This window comes from Sminthopsis crassicaudata, chromosome 3 (assembly GCF_048593235.1).
Source record: "Sminthopsis crassicaudata isolate SCR6 chromosome 3, ASM4859323v1, whole genome shotgun sequence".
In the NCBI taxonomy this organism is placed as follows: Eukaryota; Metazoa; Chordata; class Mammalia; order Dasyuromorphia; family Dasyuridae; genus Sminthopsis; species Sminthopsis crassicaudata.
Genome location: NC_133619.1, coordinates 501,804,841 through 501,831,011, shown reverse-complemented (window position 1 = coordinate 501,831,011; position 26,171 = coordinate 501,804,841). Strand labels below are relative to the sequence as shown.

The following is a 26,171-nucleotide window of genomic DNA, read 5'->3' as shown; positions in this document are numbered from 1 at the left end:
TGAGTAGAACTATGTGCTGTAAGAATAACTATTGGACCCTCAGAGAGATGGATCCCCCAATCTCCGTGGGTACCTAGGTACTCTGAATCTCTGCCTTCACTTTCTTTAGATCTTCCAAGACAAAGAAGAAGAAGAAGAAGGAAGAAGAAGAAATGGTTCCATAAAATTTGGCCAGATGAAATAAGACTCTGTGACAGAAAATAGAATCAAGAACTACTGTTATACAAGGAGGGCCTTGGCTTCCAACATACACTTGCACTGACAGGAAACATTGAACCAAAAAATCCTGTCAAGGACCTGATCAGCCTTCAGTTCACTTCCTACCTTTGAGATCTCAAGGGAACACTGATAATGAATGAACTCATACCCTATCAGGACTATTATCTGCCCCAAGACCAGAAATACTGATTGAGGATCCTGCATAGATCTCCCCTAAATAAAAATGCCAGATCTTAGAACCTCATTTTTCTCAAGGCTATTTGTAAAGAGCATTACATGTTACATGTTATTCATCTTATCTTTTCATACCATCTTTTTAACTAGATTGGAAGTCCTCTAAGGTCAGAGACTATACTTTGTTCTTTGTACCCATAATGCATATGAATATTTGCTAATAATAGATTTATTGGAAGTTTGGATGCTGCTTAACTCCCTACATTTGCTAGGGCCAGGGATCTCTCTCCCTTGCAGGGATTTGTCACTCACCTTGAGGGGCATCTGGTTTCCTTTTTCTATTCGGCTAGTCTGCAGGCTCAAGCCTTTCTCTTTCCGCCTCTTCTTCATCAGCTCTCTCTGCTCTTTCTGTTTGTTCTGGACCTCAATCAGCACGGTGATAAAGGAGTTTTTCACTTCTTTCTCAAATTCCAGCTCATCACGCCTGGCAAGCTGCTGTACCAATTCCTCAGAGTAATCGCGGATAGCACCTTCTACCCGATCCAATAGTTCCCCCAGCTCAGACCCTGACATATGTCTCAGTCCTGTAAGAGAGAAGCCCAAGACAATCTACACCTTTCCCAAACCAGCCCCAATGGAGGCAAGGTGGAAAAACCACTACTGGCTGAGTAAATCTATAGCAGGAGAGCTTACTAGACCATACCGTCCACTGGCATCATTTGCAGAAGAGGGAAATGTACTTCAATGGAAGGAGCCCTAGATCTTCATTCAAGAGTCTGACACTAAATAGCTACGTGTGGGACCTCAGGGAAGTCTCTAAATCTCTCAGCTTTCTCATCTATAAAATGAGAGTGATGGATGAGATGACCCAGAAGCATCTTCTAATTCTGAGACTAGAAGTGAGAGATCCAGGAACAGAGCCTAGTTCCACACCTTTCCTAGAGGGATCACCCTCCACAAAAATGAATATTTCTGCATGGCTTTCAAGTTCTTGATCAAGTGCCTCTGTGTAAGGCACTAGGCTTGTAGCGTTGCACGTGGAGTACAAAAGCAATATTGTCCCTTCTCCCAAGGAGCTTGTATGAGGGTCTGGGGTGGGAAGGAGGTGGGGGGAAGGGAGAAAGAAGGGAAGGCTACAGAGAGGAGATACCAAAATGACATAAACATATAAATGCCTTGTCATTTGAGGGAGAGAACCAGACACTGTGTACTTCAGGGAAGAGTGCATGAAGGAGGTGGCATCTGAGTTATGTCTTGAAGAAAGATGAAAGTTTTAAGAGGCAGAAGTGAGAAGAGAGGGAATTCTGGAGGGAGAGCCTGTGCAAATACAGGGAAGCTGCTGAAAGTAGTTAATAATACAGTTTAAGTAGAAGGTAGATCCCATAATATGAAATAAGTCTGGAAAGACAGTTTAGAGTCAAATTGTTGAGGGCCTTGAATACCAGATTAAGATTTTTATGTTAGAGAATATAGGGAACCACTGAAGTTTGTTGTTGTTTTAAAACAAGGTGGTACCATCATTAGATTGGTGCCTTAGGATGATGGTTTTGCCAACTAAATCAAAGATGGACTGTTTCATATTTATCTGTATCCATCCCATGTGCCTAGCGTGTTCCTGACACACAGTAGGAATTTAATAAATGCTTATTAATGGAGCAGAGACAGGAGTGTCTAGAAAGTAGGAAACTGTTATGGTAGTTCAGGTGAAAGGTGATAAAAGCCTGAACTGAGGCCATGTCAATGTAAGGGGAATAGATTAAATAATGGGGAGCTACAATCTTTTGAGATAGCCTCCTCATCAATGGGCATCATTGATGTCCAAATGAACAACAATCCAGGCTCTGTATTAAGAAGGAATGTGGGAGGGCTGTTTATTCCCAGGGTTGACCAAGCTTTAGCCTAACACACAGAACCCACTTGAGTGGTGACCCACATGATACCCCGAAGCCGCCTTTAAACCATAGGTGTATATATTTTTGGTGTGTGTATAAATTATCTATTCAACTCAGACTATAAATTACAGAGAAGGGGTTGTCCTATTGAAGTGTCTTTACTTGGGAATTTCCTTTACCAATGAAATAACAGGTCTAATTTTTTGCTCTATTTTTCTCTCTGTGTGTATGTGTGTGTGTATCTCTTCCTCTCTGTCCCACTCTCTCTGTCTCTTTCTGTATATCTCTCCTTTTCTCTCTTTCTCTCTCTAAATATATGTATATATATAATATATATATATATACACAGACACACATATACACACACATAGATCTATACACATACACACATACACATACACATATATATCTTTATAGGTAATAGATATAGATGTATATGTCGATATTTTGCATAGTATATTTTGTATATCTTTAGAGAAATTCACAGCATAGAGCCAACATCAGAGAGAGACTGTTGACATTTATTTTTTCCTCTTTTATGAGTTAAAATTCCAAGTAGAAAAAACAACAAACAAACAAAACAAAAAAACAGCCAGTAGGTGGCACAAATTCTGCTATCTTCTTGGAAAAAATGGGGCTGGAGAAAGCTAAACTTAATTTCAATGTAATTTTTTTCATTTGTAAAGTTTTTTTTTTTTTGAGTCATTTTCCTACCCTCATTCCCCAACTTGCCTCTTTCTAAATTCATCCTCAGTTTTTATTTTTGAATCTCCTGCTGATCAAGCTCATTTCCCCCCATTTTATCCAGCTATTCTAGGTCCTCATCTGGTCTCTGTTTTTGTCATTTAATTGTGTATTTCAGCTGTTTCCCTGTTCTTTTGCTTAGTGTTTTTACCTTTGCTACAATATCTGAGTGCCTGGGCATTATGCCAGGCAGTTGGTTCTTGATGCAGCATTGCTGCAGACAAAATTGCTTTGTTCATCTGAATAGTTTTTCTGTGTGTTAGTTCTCTGGCTCCTGCTGCTTAGAGTTATTGATTTTGATGTGTGTGTGTGGGGGTTATGTTCCTTTATCTCTCAGACTTCTGACTTGATTTTAAATATGACAGTTGTAGTGGTCACTTTTGTCAGCCAGTCAGTGTCATTGTTAAATGAATCTGCCCATCATGATCACATTTGCCAGAGCACTTTTTCTTCTCATTCTGACTACACCAAATCATTTTCATATACCTGATTTTCTTTCTCCAATTAGTATTTATGTCATCTCCACATTTGCACTTAACAAAGGATCAAGAAGAAGCAGGAGGAAAGAGAGAATTTGGAATTCAAAATTTTGCAAAATGATTGTTAAATTTTTTTTCATGTATAACTGGGACAATATTTACCAAAATAAATAAAAATTACTAAAAACTAATAACAAAGAATCAGAGTCAGAAAGGATAGTAGAAGCCATAGAGTCTAATACCCTCACTTAAAAAGGAGGAAACTAAGATAAACAGAGGTTAAGTGATTTGCCTAGGATCAGTCACCCATCTAGTAAGCATAAGATGTTGAATTTGAACTTGGGTCTTCCTGATTCTAAGCCTAGCAGTCTACTGTGCCACCTGCTGCTATAATCCACCTTCCTGAATTTGTCATCCTGTTATCATCCTCCAAAAATAGATGTATTTATTTTTAAATGTGCCCTTTCCTGTATTTTACACTTTTTCTATGTTTCATACTTTTTCATGATTCATCCAGACTTTATTTTCAAATAATATAATTATGATGCCTTTGCAGTCAGCTTTTAATTATTATTATCTGATATCATTTACTTGAAACTTAGCTGTTTTAGAGTGGTAGCAGATCATGCTGTACTTATAATTTATGTGGTTCTACTTAATTTGCTTCTATAATTCATGGAATCATAGGATTTGGAGCTGGAAGGAACCTTAGGGTTCATTTTATAGATGAAAGAAGAGCTCTGAAATAAATCTTTGCCCACAGTCAAAAAAGTAGCAGATAACAGAGCCCAATTTTGAACACATGCCCTCTAACTCCAACCCCACTGTTCTTTCTATTACACTACACTATTCCAATCACCCTTTAGTTAATTTCCTCTTCCAGTATTTTCCCTTCTATTTTGTTTAGTTGTTTTTATTTTTTCAAGTATCTTAATCTTGGTTTATTTCTTGAAGCAGGATAAGACGTTCCTGTCACACCTGGCTTCTGATGTTCCAGATTTCTCCTCTGTGACAACACCCTAGTTTTCTGAACCCCAGACCTCTGCTCCAACCCACTTGCAGCCTTCACCTTCATAAGACCAGTTGTTGTTGAAGGTCTGTGTCAATGCTTGCATCTCTTGCAAGAGTATGGAATCTGCCTGGGATGAAGTTTCCCCTCCATCATCATCCTCCAAAACCTCCTCTTCATCCTCAGGGTCTGGGGAGTTCTGCATCATCTCCTCAATTTCTTCAATCACCTAGGAAGGAGCCAGAACACAGATAGAAGTTAGTAGGTTGGTATATTTATTGATGGAGCTGAGAGTAATGATCCAGCTTTGTACAGAAAGTCATTCTGATCTGAACTTTGATGAGTCCAAGAGGCTTCTAATTAGACGGTCTGGAAAATTCATAAAGTATTATTGATGCTTCATATGAAAGAATAATAACAATTGCTCCATGTCTAGGGAGAGTTAAATACACTGCTCCTGTAACATGAAGCACTTGTCCACTTGGGATAATAATCTCTTCCAAGAAGACCATTTAGGTGAGTGCTTTACTGGAACTACACTACTCAGGAACCAAACAGGTCTGCCTGGAAGAAACCATTTACTTCAAAGCACCGAGCACTTTATTTCTAATATATTACACACTCAACTTCAGGGAGGATTCAGTCCATTACTTACTGTAATGTTTGAAGGAAATATTCCTGGTACATTTAAGAGGCTGGAAAACATTTAAAGTAAAAGAGAAGGCTATATACTCAGACTTAACCTACTTGGGAGGGAAGCAGGACCAAAACTCTTTCAAAAACAACTAAAAGTAAAGATAATAGAGCCAGAAAAGTTAAATTGAGGCCTTGTGAGTTTAAATGAAACTTAGGAGTTTAAGCTAAGGAATCCTCCAAGAGTTTAAGGAAGGAATACTTTTATATTAATTGTTTATGAATTGAAGAGGAAAGGAAAGTTTCAAAAACCAAGTAAATAAGAGTACCATGCAATCAGTGGGCATTATTTCTATATACTATATAGAACTCAATAGGAGAGGCAAAAAAAAAAAACAAAAAAAAAAAAACCTTTTATTAAATAATACCTTGTCTGGCAATTTGTATATGGAGAGCTAAAATAAATACAAACCGGACACATACCGCTGCTTTAAAGACAAGAAGTAAGGTTCAGAGATGAGAATTATTCACTAAGTCAAGAAAAAGAAACAAGGATTACTTATTCCTACTCATTATTCTAACAAATGGATTTTCATGGCCTAAAAACAATGGGATTGTTTTTGATGAATAGTGTTACATTCAAAGTTAAAATGGATGATCAATTCATGTTCCTGTTCAGGTCTATGAGTTGTAACCTAAGAAGTTGTAACCTAAGACTGCCATGAATATATAGGAAGAGAAGCTAACCACACTTATCTATGACCCAAACACAGAAGTACATTTCAAAATTCAAGGTTCAGTGAACCCTAGGCATAAGTTTTACAAATCATCCTTTAAAGATAACACAATGACTTGGTAATGTGTTGCTTTAGCTAGAATACATTAAAAAAAAAAAATCATTGAAATCTTTTTTGAAATGTAGGAGAATGTGCAAAAAAGGAGGCTGGCCTAGAAAAAACCTAGACACATTCCAAGGTAGAGGTAGGGGTTCAGCTGAGCATGTGGGGAGAAAGAACCAGCTTTTTAAAAAATCCCCAGAAGGGAAAAGCCATATTTTTCTCTAAACTGTTTCTGGTTATTTTTTCTCTAGAAGTTATCTGCTCTTTGGCCAACAAAGATCTTATTTTGGCATTTGATCAATGGTTACAGCCCCATTTTCCATTATTATACTTTTATTATCTCCTTAACTATTCCATAATCTTTCAGGATCTAACTTCTCCCCCTAATAACTATAGGTTTGTATTTTCTCTCCTTAATTAGTCCTCATCCATCCTTATTTTTTACCACAGGTAAAAGTAGAAACAACTTCTACCTTTTCCCCATAGTCTCTGTACCTCTATCTTAAAGGATAGCTTCTGACCCACATTTTATATCAGACCCCACTTTCAGAAACAATAGTATACACTAATGATTCTGGAAGCTAATCACTAGCCTTTCTACTAAGTGTTAAATTATTATAACCAAAATAAAATTCCTTCAACAAATATTGAGAATTTCCTTTAGTAATCTCTTTCTTTACTGCTATTGAAAGATACATTTATAATTAACTATGAGAAAATTTTAATCCAAAGAAAGACTAATCTATACTTGGGTATATCTCCATTTTCATCGTAGGACAAGAACAGATGCCTGATGTTTTTCTTGCTCTTAAGAGCTCCAACACCCAGTGCAATGATTTATAATTCAGAGGTTCACTAAGGAGAGGAGAAAATGTATTAAAGGAAAGGGAAGCTTATTAAGAAAGATTAATTCTGAGTCAAGTTTTAGTATTGTATTTCTGTTTATTTCATGACTCTCAAAGGATCTTGCAAACTAGATGGGTAAGTTGAGTCATTGATTTAAACAGCTTGTCCAAAATCCAATTAACAGGGTCTAAGAGTTAGAAGTTTTGAAGTTGATCTTTAATTGATCTCTAATTGATTAAAGTTAGATCTTTTAATCTAATTACTTCAAAGCACTGAGCATTTTATTTCTAATATATTACACACTCAACTTCAGGGAGGATTCAGTCCATTACTTTGTAGTGTTTGAAGGAAATATTCCTGGTACATTTAAGAGGCTGGAAAACGTTTAAAGTAAAAGAGAAAGCTATATACTCAGACCTAATCTACTTGGGAGGGAAGCAGGACCAAAACTCTTTGGTTTTGCTAGTATCACCGGAGCATAATTTCCCCTCTGACCTTCTTGAATATAGCAAGTTTCTCTCAGAAGAACAAGAAGCCCCCAGGAATCTCTTTAAAGGGACCCATATACCTGATCTGCTGTGAGTAGAGGTTCTTCATTAATACCAGAGTCATTTTCACTCTTTTCATTGAACTCTTCTTCTTCCTTCTCATGGATCTAAAGAAATAGAATAGAATTCTGATTGGTCATTGGTGGGGTGCATTTTTCCATTTGATTTTTAGAGCTAACCAACTTGGGAAGTCTTTAATAAGGGATCCCCATCATGCAGCATGCATGGCTGACTCCAGTCAAAAAGAAGAGAGGGTCTGAAGCCATTCTGATAAAGAGGATGGACAGGTTTTTCTTTTTACTACAGACAGTTCCTTCCTGGGTGATGACTTGAGGCTATCAGATTCCTCTTCCATAACAAAGCTTGAATCATCTTAACATCTTAAAAATAAAAACTGAAAACGTTAGGTGCTGCATTTTAAAGAGCCCAAAGTGTCATCACAAAGTGAATGATGCTGTAACTACCTCCTATATCAGGGCCTTACTACTTATCTTATTGAATAATTCCAAACTGAGAGTTTCTCATCAGATTTCATTTTTATTGTATTTTTAAAGAGAAATGGGGAAAGGAAAGGAATCGCCCCAGGCCAAGTCCTCGTGTTTTTAGGCTGTGATGACCACCATAGCTTTCCTGGATTCCAATTGTGGTGTCATGACAGAAGGAGCATGCAAAGAATCCACATGAGATAAACCATTGATTAAACTAAACTAAAAAATAACATTTTAAAAGCTTACCTAGTCTATTTGCTCTGAAGCTCTTAATCACATAATCCTAAGAAAAGTCATGGCACTTTAGTGTCCTCTAGTTTTGTAAAGGGTTGAACTCAAAGCTCAGCTGAATCAGATCAAGTATTCACCAATGGCCAACATATTTCTCAGAGCTCTTTTTTATACTAATTACCAACTCATTACTACTTCCTATTCAATCCAATGAGAATTTATTAAATGCCTATTATGTATAGGCTTTATAGTACCTACTACAGGTACACTGTACTATGTGATAGAGATCCAAAGATAGAATGAAAGAGTTCCTGACCTCAAGGAGCCAATATATTACTATTCCAATTTGAGTTTCTCATCCTTATTTCCAGTTACTAGAATGAAACATTGGAATTCCTAAGGAAGAGGGAAAGTAATAGTCACAGCACAGCAACCTCCAATCTCTATATGCATAGCTTTTTTTTTTTAATATCCACTCAAATCCAATTATTTAAACTACCACCTTCTGTAACTACATTAACAATTAAGTTCTTTAAAAAAATTTGTCCCAATAGGCAACTCCTTGAAAAGCACCTTCACACTAGGTACCAATTCAGGTGGTACTTCACCCTTGCACCTTTATACCTGGCAACCTGTTCCTCTGCCTCTTCCTAGAGTTTAGATTTTTCCCATCCTCCCTAGAACTACTTTCCCTTTTCCTTTTATTTCATTGTCCTATGCAAGCCACAGAGAAATTTGACTTACATACTTCTTCCCTCTTCTTATGGATTCATTTTAGCTCCCCAGAGCCTTAATCCATATTTCTAGTCACTCTTTTGGGATGGATCAGAAAGGAACACAAACATAATCATGACTTTCTAAATAACACACACAATCAGCAAGCAGAGATTAAAATTGATGGAGCTAGAAACCTACCAACTTGATAGCAAACCGACTATTTGTCTCCCACACTTTTAGACATTTTTGGATGATACCCATCACATCCTAAGTTGAGCATCTGGCACAGTATGGTATCTCTGATCTCCTAAAAATCCCACCCATATATCCTGAGAATTCCTTAAGTTCCCAAAATGCCCTATAAAAAAAAGATTCATTTAAATTCAGGGCCAACTTATGTGAACAAAAATAAATAGTTTTTGCCTTAAACACTATTAGTATCTAGCATGGCTAACAAGCAGGACAGTGAGACTGTAGGCCAATTTTGAGGAGCCACGATGGAAGTATCATGGAACCAGATGGTGACATCTATTTCTGCTGTTTAACCCATATGTTTCTCTCTCTGCCAACCCCACCACCTGTGTTAGCTTCTTGGTTACAGCAGTTCTCCATCAAGCAGAACAGCACTTCTTAGGACCATGATTTGTTCAGAACTGTATTCACATAGTAGAGCTTTCCTGGGGCCAGAAAGTCCTGTGGTGAAAGTCAGACCCGTGCTGGGAGGTACAGTTTGATTCTCATATCTCTGTGACAGCAGCTGCAGTTTTGTATGCTGAAAAACTTTTGGCAAAATATCTATAAATAATCGCAATATTTTCTTAAATGTGGCCAATTATAGTGACTTTACATAATTGGCTACTAATGATGTAGCTTTTAAATAAGCTGCTTCCCCTCCATAAGATGCTCTTTCTATGTTTCTACATTTCCTATTGAAGGCAGGGAGGGAGCTTCTCAGGATGAGTCTTTCTCATGGTTTACAAGTTAATGTACTTGGTGCTATGCAGCAGGAAGGATGATCTTTGTGTTTCTCACACACAAAGCCTGTCTGGGCTGATCTGTAAGATTTGAGGAAAAGAGGCAAAAATCAACTAGGACTCTGTGAAAGGTACTTGCAGCTCTTGGTAAAAAAATAAAGTGGTATTGAACTTTTTTTTTTTTAATCTTCTAGCATTGTTTTTAAAAATCCAGGGGATAGGATTTATGTAGACTACCCTTCAGAACATGACTTCAGAACAGACTACCCTCCTTAACATCCAGGCTCTCATTCTATTGTGTTCTACCACTTCTTACTTACTCCCAGCCCTTGCTCCTATTATACTCCCTATGCTTCTACCTCAGTCCTCCTCTGGTACTTCTCCAATTCCAGCCTGGTTCTCATTCCCTTGCTCTTTGTACTCTGCCTTGGACTATCTCCGTAGCTTCCAATCTGATTCTGCTTTTGCCTCACTCACTTCCTTATAGATTCCACAGCTTCGCTGGACCCTTGAGGCAATTTCTTTCACAGAAGGTATAAAGTTGGGAAATGAGATGATTCCAATATGTGACCACATGCCTCATGTATAAAAACATGGTTTTTAAGGTACTCTGAATCAGATTGTCATTTTAGTGTGCAAAGGGCGATGAGGAATTCTTTCAGCTTCATCTGTGCTACCCCAAAATAGATCACTGGAACTAATCTAAAAAACATTTAAGAAAACATTTAAGTTTATATTTATTTTTGTTTTGTATACTTTGTTAAGACTTGGTTGGTATGCTGTTTAGTTTTGCTGAATTGCTGTTTCTTTTTTTAAAAATTTTTTTGTTACAGGGAAGGGATAACTTTGGCTAGAGAAAGATGAAAGGCTAATATGGAAATGAAAGAGATATTAAAACAGGAAAATGCTCAATAAAAAAAATTTAAGACTCTGCACTTTTCTTTGGGATGGGAGGAGTTGGAGGCAGCTAGGTGGCGCAGTGGATAGAGCACCAGCCTTGAATTCAGGAGGACCTGAGTTCAAATCTGGTCTCAGACACTTAACACTTCCTAGCTGTGTGACCCTGGGCAAGTCACTTAACCTCAGCCTCAGGGGAAAAAAAAAAAAAAGAATGGGAGGAGTCTTGTCTTATAAGTTGCTTCCACAATGTCCAAAGTCAAAATTTAAAATAAACTATTTTCTTTCCAGGGAAATCATTTATACTCTTCTAAGTAATGCCTTCCCAGAACTGGGTCTGCAAGTCCAGGCTGTCTGACTGAGGGGAAGTTGTCTGTTTTATTAAAAAATTTTCCTTTCCTTTCTTTGATTAAGGGAGCCCCACTAAGACTCTGGAGTCTGGGAGATTTAGAATTGAATTAAAATTTCTACATAGGATAATTATACTAATGGTTCTGATGTTTGTTAATGCCTGATGCACAATGACAAATAAAATCATCCTGTGCTGAGTATTTGTGTTCAAAGAATAGATATGTTAAATGAATTTATTTTCAAAAGTATTGAAGAATTCATCTCTATAGAACATTTAGCCTTTTTCACAAAATTTCCCTTCCCCTATATCGCTGCCACAAATAGCAAGTCCCTTGGCACATCCATTTTCCAAGTTAAAAAAAAATACAATTCTTATCTTTATATTAAAAATGTCAAAAGTGACAAAAGAAAGCTACCAGTTTGGCTCCACAGCGCTATTCAGCCCAAGATCTATTTTTCATCTTGTGTCATTTAATAAACAGCCCCAGGAAGGAGCGATGTTTTTTCTCTTACTGGTGACTGACCCAAGAATACCTGAAGAGGGTGAGCCAAGGGATACCTATCTTGTCCTAACAGAATGGCACACCAGAGGGAGGGACCTTAAAGATGGCATTGCTACTTTCTAGACTCATTCTTACTCCGACCCCCCATTCTACTCCAACCTCAGCCCTCCAATGGCTCAGCTGGCTGCAAAATCCCCTGAAACAGATAAAAGACATTTTGGTTTGCCTTCTAGGTGAATCTCTGCTTTCTCTTAAACAAGGGTCAGGGACAGCCACGTAATGAAGAAGAGGGCAGCCTTTCTCTATTCATGTAAACTACCTTTTCCTTTACACTAGATGGAAGGAATTTTGTGTGGGTCTCATCTTTCTCAGGGTCATTCCATTCATCCTGAAATGTGAACACTCCTGAGGGAAATCTGCAAATGAGTATAAATTAGAGCTCTTTCAAAGAGCTGTCTTGTACCTCCTTGCCCTCGACCCAGGGCTGAACAAGAAAGGTGGCAAAAGAGATAACAAAGCAGAATTTGCCTTAGTACTGGGATGGGTTTGATTTTAATCCCAGAAAAGAAATACACTACATATTCACTCTAAGCTCCCTCATATAAAGGATTTGTTTTTGGCACCGGACAGCTAATGAACACAAAATATCTTTACATTTTCTCTAGTAACACTGAAAAATTATAACCTAAAATAAGGAAGCGAGTATCCAAGAGACACACAAATAGCTCTCAAGACAGGACTTAGTACTCATTCCTTAGGATGTTTACCAAACAGATTAACAGGAACCTAGAAGTATTGAAATCATTAACCCCAACAGCCAGTCTTCCTTACTCCCTGCCCCCCCAGTATGACCAAATAACTTTCCTGAGATCTGGAGTTTCTTGTTATTCTGCATTTCAGGAGTTAAGCGAATTCCAATCTTTCCCAATAACATATTTACTGTGGTACAGTACACCAGACTCACAGTCAGAATACCTACTGAGTTTGGAGGTTTGGATCCCTCCAAACTAAGACAAGTCATTTAACCTCACTAAATCTCTGTTCTGTCATTCAGATTATAGGGATAATAATATTTACACTATCTCAGGAGGATGAGGTATGGAAAGAACCTTGTAAACTAGAAAGAACCAGAAAATTCTGGATAAAACAGAACCATTCCTATTGCTAGTTGAGCATTCATTCTGGACAGATAATTGCTAGAAATAGTAGACCAGCAAGGGGCATTTTTACAGATGGATTTCACATTGATATAACATTGGGAAACCTGGACCAGGATGAAACTCTTCAGTTCATTTCAAGTTTGTCACATCCATTTTTCCTCATGGCAAAATAGAGACTACAAGCCAAAGGAAAAGTGACCTCTTCCAGTGAATCAAAGGAATAAGACCAATAAATGGTTTTCTTTTCTATATGTAGCTTTGGCTGAGATGTTCACCTTGGACCCAGATAGATTTCACTTCTTGCTATCTGTGCAAAAGACTCAAAATAGATTCCTGTGCTTTACTTTCCCAACTCTCTTGAGATTTCCATCTCAGTTTGCCAAGCCACCTTCCTCTTCAGTGCCAAAATAGCTAATCCTGGTTCAGCCACTCAAATGCCTTCCAGCCAGATTTCCTCAAGAACATATCCTATATCTATCTGGCCATGAGAACTCGCTCTAGGACTGTGATCATGCCTGCAAAGTAATTGTGAGCAATTAGTACCAGCAATGTTTTTGAAGGAAAAGTGGGAAAAGAGATAACATCTGTTCTGCTACACGGGAGAACTAGAGGCATTACAACTTCTGCCAGGAAATGCTATTACCTGGGAACAAAAATAGCCTGTAACACTCGTCCAACTTCTTACACTTTAGAGCTATGCGCTTCATGTTTTGTGTTACAAAATGTTAGCTCTCTGGATACATACTTTTTAAAAATAGCTTAACCCTCATAACTAGCAGCCATTCCTGATCTGACACCTCTTCATTCTCACCCTTTCCCATCCTCCCATTCTGCCCCTTCCTTCAAGTAATGATTATCAATCTTTACTAGAAATTGTTTACTAATAATATAAATTACTTATGTTGGTGGTCATTTTACCTAATGAAACCAATATCTCCTCAAACCCCATTCACTGCAGCACAATTGTCAGGCCCCAGAGAGGTACCTCAGTGTCTGAGATGTTGCCATTCAGAGCCTCGATGTTTGGATCCCTCCAGTCTTCCCCAAGTGAAGGGATGTAATTGTCCGTCAGAGCATCCCAAACTCTGAAAACAAAGAAAGCTTCTTGTTAGCAGACATCTGTGGCCTGGCTCCGCCTGGGGGAAGGAAGAACTCGGCTAGAGAAGGAGAGAGGATCCTCTGTGTGCCAGGCTGAGATCATCTGCCTTCCAGCATGCTTGTTCAAAACAACCTAGAAATCACATTAGAAGGCAAACATAGCAAGAAGGAACAATGCTAAAGGGCCCAGGACACACTGGTGCCAGGTCAGCTATTTAAGGATTGAAGTACCCGAAGGCAAAGCAATTTCTCATCATAAATCACTAACAATGAAAACTATAGATAAACAGCAACTTATATTTAGACCTGAAAATAAATCTATCCCTAAAGCAGGTGCGTGGTTCATATCCTGTGGCCCTAAGTGTTGACTTTTTGGTTTCCTTTCCTATTAGTAGGAAGAAGTTTGAAAAGAACTGCAGGAAGATTTCCTGGATGAATGACCCTCTCTCACTGAGGTCGGGGACCTTCATACAGTTTGCATGGGTCCCCAGAGATCTACTATCTAATATGTCAAGAAAATTAACTGCCTCACAGAAGCCAAGCTGCATAATTGAGATTCCTCCAACTCTTGGTTAATATTAATGGCTTGCCCCCAAGACACACAGGAATAGTATGACCCTGCCCTTTCTACAAGTTAATATTCTCAAGCAGCAGGCCCTGTATACCTCACACAGGGTATCAATACATCACAAAAAGTACACAGCTAATAGATACAGTTATCTCTTCATGGTTGTTTTAGCTGCACATAAAGTGCGGAGTAAGGGAACTCTTCCCTTTTTGTATTTTTTTATGTTTTTGCTTTTGCTTTTTCTCTATAGCATTTAGCAGTGTCTTTCCTATAAGAAATACTTAAACATTTGTTGGCTAATTTTAAATTTTGACTTATTATATGGAAAGATTGTTTTTTGATAGTTCTTATTTATCTAATACATCTAATCCAGAATATAGCCTTTTAAAAGTTGGTTATTTCAGGAAGGTTTTAAATATAAATTAAAATAATGAAGTCAAAAAACACATGATTAATAATAATTCATTCATATGCACACAGATAACCCTTTCCTGGCACAAAATAGTGTGTGTGTATGTGTGTGTGTGATCTTTGTCAGTCCCAACATCACAGACATAAGCCAACACCAAAATATCTAAATGTGAAAAATTACACACCAAATTCTGAGAATAATGGTACATAAGGAAGAGGCAGATGATTTTATTAAATGATGTAAGATTAAGGCATGCCTCTAAACTTCTAACATGTGCCACAAAAGTGTTACCTAGCCTAAACACACAAGAGTGCCATGTAGCCATAAAATGTTTTAGATTTTATATATGTGTAAGTATTGCATACACAGTAATCTTGGAAGATGTGACTGTACAATGCATTTTGCAGGCTTCAATGTACATAGTATACTATATGCACAATTGCAAATATACATGTAGAATACTCAATACAAACACTTAAAAATGTGCTACATATTCAAAGAACAATAACAACCAAGGACAAAGGAAAAACTGCAGCACAAACATTTGATGTGGTGCAGATGCAAAACAGGAATCATATATGCATAATATATAAACAAAGAGTTCTTCCTGGTGCATATAGCCCATATTTAGTGAAGAAATAAAACAGGAATCCCAGAAAATATAACAATATAATGGCAGTGCTTAGGATGTCTATTTATTCTTTGTTTTTCTGTCATTAGAAGAGAGCTCTTCAAGAGACCATTAGATAACTATTCAGAAGAATTTCAGGAAGGAATTTTTAAACACAGTAGTGTTATGGAATTGACAATCTCCTAATCTCTATCAGTTCTTGTTCAAATGAATTAATCCATGAGTCCCATTAGTATTCCAGTATAGGAAAACCAAAATGATCTTCTCTCTCATATAATGCTACTATACTAAAAACACTCCTTCTAGGGTGCTAACGCAGGCTCCCTCACTCATATATCTGAATTCCATTCTTGACCATTCTACAGAATTTTTTTTAAAAATCAGCAATGTCCTCCAGGCCTTTCTCTAAATCCTAACTCTCAAATCCATTCAAATTGTTATTGGGATTGTACAAGAGATATGTTTGTTGTGGGCAATACACTGACCTTCAGAATTTTCCCTGTAAAAAGTGCAAAAAAACCCCCAAAAAGTGAAATTCAGTCCAGTTTTAAAAAGGCAGAAATCTTTTGTCTCTTTTCTGGACTGGAAGGAAGATGAAGCCCTTATTATACTGCATCAACTTTCACTTCACCTTGAAAATGTTCACCTCCTTAGGATAGTAGCCAAGAGAGCTCTCAGATCCTTTGGGGAGTGTTTCTCCTTCCTGGGGCTTTACTCAGATATCTTCCTTCTCCAATTTCTGATTTTTCAATGATGCTTTCTAAGCCTTCTCCTCCAGAGCATCTAGCCATTTCCATCTTTTTTAGATTTTTAAATTTTTGTTCAGTCAAGTTTTCCTTTTTTACCAACACTCCTTCCACCCCACTCTCTTTCCCTCTTCCCCTATATGCTTTCATTTGGGCCTTAGATTCTGTTGAGCTAAAATTTTTTAAAAATTTCTTTTTTAACTTTTCAAGGGCTTCCTAGTCACACGGCCTCATTTTTTTCATAAGTATATTGCATATATCTGTAGTTTCAGAAGACATAATTTTAAAATGGCAAATCAAAACCTAGAATTCTGTATGGGCTAGAAAAACCCAAGTACACAGTTGGCAAACCTATGTGTTAAGCTTTTAACCTGGGTCTCCCATGTGATTATATACCAGACATTAGCCACTAACACTGGCCCCCAGGAGCAAATTGCATTATTAAAGGCAGGGCAAAAGCCTCATGGGTGCAACTGGCTTTACAAGAGTACAATGAGTGAGGGTCACTGAGGAAACAAAGACAGTAGTAGCAAATCAGGCAGTCAGCAGCAGCAATAACATAGGCCTTGGGGGTGGGGTAGGGGAAGAGAGGGTGGAAAGGCAGAAGGAAGGCCAACTGAAAGAGGCTGCGAGAAAAAAAACAAAGCTTTTCTTTGTGAGAGAAGAAACTGGAAGTATTTAGCTTCCTTGAGAGGCTTTTACTGCTTCTTAGGCAGAACTTCCGAAAGTGGAGTTATCCTGATGAAAAGATGGCCTAAGGTGGACTGTGGAGCTGAGCTTTGTAGAGAAGGGATCAGTCACTTAAGCACTGTCAGAGGGAGAGGAACCTCGAATACTATCTTGTAATTCATTATGTAACATCTATACACTGTACCACTTATAGAAAACAAAGACAAAACTGATGTCCTCAGCTGAACCATTATCTTTATCCTATTACCTAAGGCTCATCATGTTTGCTCTTTAGATCTTGAGATACCATATACCTCAGATACCTTATTTTGTGTGTAAAAAGGGGCTAGGGGCTACGACAGAATGGGATGTATTGGGTGGGGGAGGAGAACCAGAAAAGGAATATGAAAATGGATATATATATATGGATCCTAAGGTAACTTTTTCTTCCCACTCTAGGAAATTTCATCAATTTGCCCAAGTGTGGACCAAGAAGCTTTGTGAAACTTCTACTCCTATTAATTTGGTGTCTGTCAGGATGAGTCCTGGGGAAGCTAGTCTACTTGGTTTATAAGACTGATCTCCCAGATATAGACAATATCCTCTGTTTAGAATCTTGAAGTCATGTTAGAATTCAATGAGCACCAACACTAGTATGTGTGATTGGATGCAATGTCATGTCAATGCTATTACATTGTGAGCTGATTACATATATTAATTCATATATAACTACATTGCTCTTTTACCCTTCTCTTGGACAATAAGCTACACAAGGGCAGGAATACTGACTTATCTCATAGAAAGTAGTCAATAAATGTTCCTCAAATGAACAAATGAATGAATGCCTTAAAATAACTTTTTTAATCTTTTCCATTCTTGACAGATTAGTATTATTTTCACCTGGCATAGTGAAAAATCGAACCTATAAATGGAGAATTAATTCTCTTAATGTCACAAAATGAGGCAAGAGAGAAAAATCCCTTTGTCCAGAATTGCCCATTCCAGATCATACTCTAAACCACAGGTGGATACTATGGTTTATGATCAATAGCAGTTGTATGCTTGTATAGCTTAACTTTAACTATAAACTGTTACTAAGGTTTAAAATTGTACCATTGTACCAACTCAGGTAGGTTGAAATCTTTAACCCAAGATTTATATTTAAACAAGGAAAGAACAACTGTGTGTCACTAGCCATTGTTTCAAACTTCTCACCTTTCTATGACTGCTAGAAATGGGATGAGGCAGAAGGAGGCTGGCTCTTCAGAACTTTTAATAAGCTGCACTGATACCTTATCAGAGTCCTCTTCCTACTGCTTACCTGGCAGAGAAGTTCAAAGATGTACTAGCAATGAGCACCCAGAAGTCTTATCTCTTTTGAACTCAAAACTACAGTCTGATTGTCCTTTAATGCCTATCACTCCTCTGCCTTTCCCAGATAAAGACTGGCCTTTAAAGGCTCTCTTAAGCAGTTGATAGTGTAGTTGTAGTGGATAGAGTACTGGACAGGAAGACAAGCTTAAATCCTGCCTAGTTATATGATTCAGGGCAAGTTACTTAACTTTTTTGAAGCCTCATTTTCCTTAAAGTGATACGTAAATGTTCGTTATTTATTATCATCATTATTATTAGTTACTAGTGATTATTATCATTAGTTACTATGATAAGTTCATGTCCCATTTCTTTCCCAATGCAAGTTCCAAAATTCAGTTCTTCTGAAACTTGCCTCTCTCTTTTGCTTCTGTTTTATGTTCTCTTCAAGGAAGTTACTGACCAAATGATCAAGGCCCTTCACTGATTTGTCCTACAATACCCGTTATTTAGTTCTATCCCTGAAGATCTACTCAGAGATATTCAATTCATTTCCCCAAACATTGAGTCTGTACAGAGATTGCCATGACAACATCAAGCCTTCACTCAGGAAGAGGCAGAGTTGAAAAATGAGAAAAGTACCACTAGCTTGCCTTTGTCACTGGGGGTCATTTTATAGCCAAGCTAGCCCAAGAGAAATCTATAAAATGGTATTTAATTGTACTTATTTTATACCACAAAAGTGCATTAGAGTTTTGATTCAGCTTTCCTGAAGACATTTCTGAGAATGGTTAGAAAGCAAATCTCTGTGAAAAGACACTATTAGCTTCTCTGTACCCTATTTCCTCCCTATATACTGTACCCCATAATCATGCTTTAACTTCTGCTAGGCTAGTTTGATCTTCATTCTCCTGGATGGAGAAGTCAATGAGGCTGAGGAGGCAGGAAAAGCCGGAGGAGGATAATAGCCTCACATGACAATAATGAATATTTCTTGACCTCTGCTAATAGGTCAGACCAGAGAAGAGAATAAGACTCTACCACCTCAAAAAAGCAGATTAAAATCTAGAAAAAGGAAGGAGTGATTAGTTGTTGGAAGTGAGAGGAAGTTGGCATATTCTAGTATCATTTTTTGGAGCACAGTCTTGGTGAAGTCAGAAGTTTCTGTCATTGCAAGTCTCTGGACCTGCCTCACCAAGGTTGTGCTTTTAGAGGCTTCATAGTCAGACTCTAGGCTCAGGTTAAGTGACTTGCCCAAAGTCACACAGCAAATGAGTAATGGAACAAGAATTATAATCACTTTTTTGTGTTTCTAGTTCATTGCCTGATGTACTGGAATAAAGAAATTCCTAATAATAATAAAGTCCCCAGTGATTCTTCTCACTTAGATAAATCAAGTAAATTATTGCAAGCTTAAGGTCTAAGAAAAATTTATGTGAAATAATTTTAATTTTAAAAGATACAGCATACAGTTTTAGTACTGAACTTCTTCAGGCTCAGAGCCCAGTGATTTTCATTAAAATGGGAAGTTTGGGGGAAAGTATTTGTAGGCCTGGATATGATGATGATGATGATAAAAGCTATCATTTGCATAGCACTTACTATATTCCAGGCATTGTGCTAAGCACTTCACAATTTTAATTTCATTTGATTCTCATGATAGCCCTGGGAAGTAAGTACAATTATTATCCCTCTTTTAGAGATGAAGAAGCTGAATCTAGCAGAAGTTAAATGACTTGCCTGAGGCCAAATTTGAACTCAGAGCTTCCTGACTCCAGGTTCAGCCTTCTATCCCCAGAAGACCACTATTAGTTTACTGATCTATCTGCAAGGTAGATGCTACCATTTTAGCAAATAGTATGTGGATCAATTATGTTTGAAATGTTATCACTTAAATAATTTCCACAACTTCTGCTCCATGTGACCAATCCATCACCTGGCAGTCTATGAATGGACACACTCTTCCAACTTAAGGCCATAGGAAAAAAAAAAAGAAAAATTAGCTCTCATCTCCTCTGACTCATGACTTAGCTTTTTCTTGAATGATTTAAGAAAACTGATATTTTTACTGCTTTTTTCTTGTTTCCATTACCTCCTCTTCTCCTTCAAATCTTTCCTTTCCTTGACTCCTCTATACCTTGTTTCATAGTATCCTATCCTATCACTTTGTTTTAATGTTGTCTTAATAACATCCCAGGACTTCTTGCCCTAAAGGTCTTAATTAACTTGAGAATATTCACAGTGCTGGCATTTCTCCAGAAAAAAAAAATCATAAATGACAAACCTTTCATCATAATGAATTTGGGGAGGGAGAAAGAAGTGCATAATTTCTGGGAAAAAAAATGGTCCTGTAAAGAATTCTAATAGTCACAGTGACTAGAAATGTCATAATGTGACTAGAAAATAAGACCATAGATTTAGTGCTGAAAGGGACATTAGAAACCAAAGTGTCTAAGTGCATAAATTTACAAATAATGAAACTGAGGCACAGAGGGATTAAATAACTTGTCCAGGATTACATAATTAGTATGTGAAGTCAGATTGAAAACCAGATTTTTCTAACTTCAAGTCTATCACTCTATCATACCACACGGCTTCTGAATGTAATGCTCCTGATATTGTATTTCATAGCTAGGAAAACCCCTCTATTTATTAAAAATCAATTCATTTCTTTAAGGTTACAACTATGGAAAAGATAAACCCCAAAAGAGAACAGCTACAAGGTAGCAACAGTGGGCAGTGGTGTTAGAACAGAGTGGGATGAACAACTGTCCAATGACTGCAGCACAGGTTTTTGGGGAGGTCTGGGAGTGTATGTGACTAACCATGAAGAATATAAGAATATTTTATGAGGGTGCCTCAGCCTAAAGACTGTTATCTGAGACAAGGGAGATATGGGAAAGTACAGTAAGATTTCTTACTCTTCATCCTGCAGATTCTCTTCTTCCTCCTGGATCTGCAACTGGTTCTTCACAGGGGCCAGGTTCTCAGTCTTAGCATTGTAGTTTCGAAAGCAGACATTGAGCTTTTCATCAAACTCATTCACAAGATCCTCCATGGACTTGAAGCTAATAATTTCGGAGGAGAAATTCTCAAGCTCAGAGAGAGAGGGGTCTTCTAGGTGGTGAGGAGATGAGCCATAGAAACATCGAGGTTTCTCGTCCCTGTCTTCTGAATAGCAGGGTCTCAAGTCCTCAAATTCTTCATCTAGGCTGACCAGAGGGGCCTCCATCTTGTGCAGGGTTAGATCAAGAGCAACTTTTACGTTGACCTTATCTGAAAATGAAAATTAAAAAAAAATAAGAAACAATATGATCCAGGACCAACCTTGTTCTCTATGACTATAAAGAGATATTTAGAGCATTATCAGCATCCATCTGCAAAATAGCTTTGTTTCCCTTATGGGAAAAACAACCGTCTTTTGCCATAGATAATTGGGTACTTCTTTATCTGGGCTTTGTAAATAACACCAATAAAAAGATGGACTAGATAATTTCTTAAGGTTGCCCTTAATTGATGATTAATCAGTAAGGAGGCAGTCTAAGCTATCAACAATCTCCCCATAAAATCCTCGCATAGTCATGCTGAATATCATATACAGACAAAGTACTTTGTAGGAAACCTGTATCTTTACTTTGCTAAAGGCTTATTTTCTTTACTACTCGTTGAGCATGTGCTATGTATCACTGTTTTATCATCATGTGTGAGAGGCTATGAGAACACCACTTTGACTATTTCTTTTCCCTTATCTAAAACTAACCTAATCAGTAGCCAAGTACTGTCAATTCTGCTTTCATACCTTTTCCTTTCTACTCCCACCATCAGCACCTATTTCAGACTCCCATTATTTCTTACGAAAACTATGGTAACAATCTCCTAACTAGCTTTGTGGTCTATTCTTTCTTTGGATGGCAATTCAAGTAATGAACAATTGCATATTTGTTACAAGGATTTTGTTTTTCTTTTTTTTTCATTGGGGGAGGTGGGAGAGAGAGAAAAAATATTTTCCCCTGGCAAAGGAAAATATAAAATTCCTTAGCTAATTATTCAAAGATATTGAAAAGTTGTTTCCTACCATTCTTTTCTAGTCTCAACTATTATAGACTGCTAACTATTCCTTGATCCTGTCCTCTCCCACCTTTGTGCATTTACACATGGCCTCTTCTATATCTACAGCAACCCCCTCTCCACATCAATAACTTTACCTGCTAAAATCCTTTTCTTTTTTTTTAAAGCTCAGATATCTCTTCCCCAAGCCTTCCCTGATCCATCCAAATAAAAGGAATACTTGAATTTCTAATGTTATTCTTTTTGACCTCTCCAGTGAACCTATAATTACTGTCTCCACAGTGAGGGGAGATACTGTATTGTTTTTCATTTATCTTTCTCTCCTACCCCAGCATGATGCATTACACATACTCAATACTTAAAAAAAAATGTTCAATAAATTTAATTGAATTAAGCAGCACAGGCATAACAGATTTTTATTGTAACAATCTCAAACTCTCCATTCCCCTGCTATGATATATAGTATAGCAATCAAATCCATACTGGCCTACATATGTGCTCCCAACTTAACTAGTTTATTTGGATATATACAATTGTAGGTAGTCACAGCCTACAGAAAAACTAAGCAGATTCATGAACAATCATATGCTTTGTTCTCAGAGGCTCCAATTGTGAACTATAGAATTCTAAGCAGACAAAGTCAAGGGCAAGTGTGGCAGCTAGGAGATCATGGAAAGAGTCCTAGAGTTGACCCCACAAGACCTGAGTTTGATGAATTGATGCTGAGTGAAGAGAACAGAACCAGGAGAACATTGTACATAATTACAGGAAGACTGTATGATGATCACCTATAATAGACTCGCTCTTCTCAGCAATACAGTGATAGACTTGGAATGGAAAATGCCATCCACATCCAGAGAGAATTATGGAGACTGAATGAGGAGCATACTATTTTCATCTTTTTTTGTTTGTTTGCTTTTCCTTTCATGGTTTTCTCTTTTATTCTGATTTTTCTTTCACATCATGACAAATATGGAAATATGTTTAAAATAATTGTACATGTATGGCATATCAATTGCTTGCAGCCTTGGGGAAGAGGAGAAGGGAGAGAGGGGAAAAAATATCAAAACTCGAAATCTTGAAAATTCTTGAAGCACCAACTCCTATAATTTTAAGTCAGTTTTTTAACATCTCTGAATTGTCTATGTGGAGAGTCTGAATGTCATTGAGTTATCTATTGAACAGAGCCAATTAATTAGCCTGAACTAACCATTTCCCATAGTTGTGATAAGGATCAAATGAGAAAAGATACACAAAATATTTTGTAACCACAAATTGCTATGTCAATGCTACTTATTACTATTATCAAGGAGAAACACAAGGATATTCTCTTATCAGAGCTAAATTCATATCACTGTCATCTGTAACAAACATTTATAGAGCACTTACTGCATTGGAAAATACTGGGCAATCAGTAAGGAAGTAGTTTATGCATTATAAACTAGCCCCAGGTCTGTTATCAACTATCTGAGGTATCCTTAAGCAAGCCACTTGTCCCTTACAGGTTCCAATTTCTTCATAGATAAAATAAGGAAACAAGACTGGAAAACCTAAGATAGAGCAGCTAGATAGTGCCTTGGAGTCGAGAGGAATTGAATTCAAATGGGACCTCACATACTTACTGACTCAGATACACACTAGCTATATAACACTTAAACCTGCCTTCAAAAAAAAAAAAAAATCTAAGATATTTTTCAGTTCTAAAGTACTGCATCTATGAATAAGTTTTTGCTCTCAAAGGAATTACAGTCCAAATGGGGAGACAAAAATGTAGAGAAAGATTACTCAAGCTCTCTAGACCTCAGTTCCTCTCTTGTAGAATGATTGAGTTGGTCCAGCTATTCTCTAAAGTTACTTCCAGTTCTAAGTCCATGATATGTTCTTCTTTGTTTTGTTAGTCATTAATTCAAAATTCCATCTTACGTTTTCAAGCTATCCTACAGGTTGTCCTCCTTATTCTAAATGCTCTCACCTCTACTTTCTTTCAAGGATCAATTCAGATGCTACCTCTTATCTGAAGTCTGAAATCCCCTAGTTTTTAGTACTTTCTCTCATCTCAAACTAACTTTAACTAACTTATGTGTATATATTATTTCTTTCCAGTAGAATGCAATCTCCTTGAAGTGAGAAATATTTTTTTGTGTGTGCCCCGGATCTATTATGGTACCTCAAACACAGTAAGTATTTAACAAATATTTGCTGCATTGAAACGAAAGATAAACAAAGTTACCATAGTTTAAAAAAAGAGGACATTAATATAGACTAAATTAAGTCAGGATAAACTTCATAGAAGGAGGAATTGAGCTGATTCTTGAAGGAAAAGGGTAGCAGTTTAAAGAATTGGAAAGGCCAGTGGACATTATTTCAGAAGGAACAGGATTGACAAAGGCATGGAAATAGTAATCTGCATGTTGTATCTACATTAATGCTTTAGTCTACAAATTGAGGGTTGTTCAAAAGAGGGAAGAGTCCTAAAATTAAAGAACACTTGAATTCTAAACCACAGAAGATGAAAAATAATTCTAAAATCTGATTTCTAAATCATATGGGTCTGAAGTGTGTGACCTTGGGGAGATTATTTTCTTTGCCTTTAGTTTCTTCATCTGTAAAATAAGAGGACTGAACTAGATAATCATAAAACATTATATTAATATCTGGAAGACACCTTAGTTTATCTTGTTCAGGCAGAGGTGGATCTATTTAAGCCCACAGAGGTTAAGCAACTTGCCTAATCTTATATAGATAGTGAGTAATAAGAGTCAATATTTTAATTTAGTCCTTTGACTCCAAATTCAGAATGTTTTATATTATATTTTGCTTCTCGCTTCAGATTTAATTAATCAGAATTCATAATTATTTATAGAATATCAATTATCAGCATACTAATGACTCAAATTACTTTTTGGTCAAAGGAAATGATCAGTAACATGGATGGCTCTTGGGTGATACTAGATGGCTCTGAATCATGAAACACACAGTCTCTGAAGTATCAAAATTGTGGGTCACCCAAAGGGTAATGGTGAACATAAATGGTCTGCAGCATATTACCCATGACTTATGAGCAAGAAGTGGTGTAAAAGAAATCTAAAAGATGATGACTGGGAAAAGAGATGGACTCAGCATGGAATAAGAATAAGGGATCACAGATTGACAACCTGACTGCTACACTCATACTCACATAAAGTTAAAAGTCCTAGAAATAGGGCCTTGTATGTTGTGCAGTGTATACATGAGAATGTAACAAGGATAAAATGCAGGATGAGAAGTCAACAGGATGCATTCTCCATTGCTAGAGGAAGTATTTGTGATTTTATAATTCATTTCAATTTCTCCACATTTCTAGTTGTGGCTCCCATCTCTACCATCATCTCAGTTGTGGTATCTAAAATTCCTTCCCTGAGATACTTTCTAAATTATCAATAGCCTAAAACTATGATTCCCACAACAGGAAATCATACTCCAGATATAGTCTGATTAGGGTAGGGATAATGCTAAAAGATTCTAAAACACTGGCATAATTCTATTACCTTCTGAACCTCAAGCAATTAACCAAGGCTATTGAGCAGTTATGTCCTGTGCTAGGCATAATTCCTGCCCTTAAGGAGTTTATAATTTAATGGAAAACATGGAAAAAACAAGTAAAAAGATAAAAATAGTAATATAAGATTTAAATAATAATTCAATACAGATGTCACAAAATTGTCTTAAGATCAATAGCAGAAGCCTGATACAAATAACAAATGCTTTTGGAATTCAAAATGAATAGATTTCCTGAGCTTGGAAGATTTTATGGAAGAAAAGCTACATCCTTGAGGAATGGATAGGCTTTGGACAGGCAATTAGAGAGGAATGAATTCCTGAACAAGGGGCAGCTTCCATTTAGATTGATACTTTATTATTCATGCAAGACACACAATTACATTTCATAAAAGATTTATTGAATTAATTAATGCCAAATTAATGT

General features: G+C 37.1%; 1 protein-coding gene across 4 annotated transcripts in view; it reads right to left on the bottom strand.

Annotated features, from left to right (window-relative positions):
- FEZ1 (fasciculation and elongation protein zeta 1) overlaps window positions 1-26,171 on the bottom strand; it is a 73,990-nt gene that overhangs the window by 10,185 nt on the left and 37,634 nt on the right. For all 4 annotated transcript variants that reach the window (XM_074303890.1, XM_074303888.1, XM_074303892.1 and 1 more), the window contains exons 2-6: window positions 21,061-21,415; window positions 13,690-13,789; window positions 7,404-7,490; window positions 4,578-4,746; window positions 706-977 (exon numbers count right to left, since the gene is read on the bottom strand). In XM_074303890.1, coding sequence (XP_074159991.1) covers window positions 706-977; window positions 4,578-4,746; window positions 7,404-7,490; window positions 13,690-13,789; window positions 21,061-21,415 — 983 coding nt within the window. The remainder of the gene's footprint in view (window positions 1-705; window positions 978-4,577; window positions 4,747-7,403; window positions 7,491-13,689; window positions 13,790-21,060; window positions 21,416-26,171) is intronic.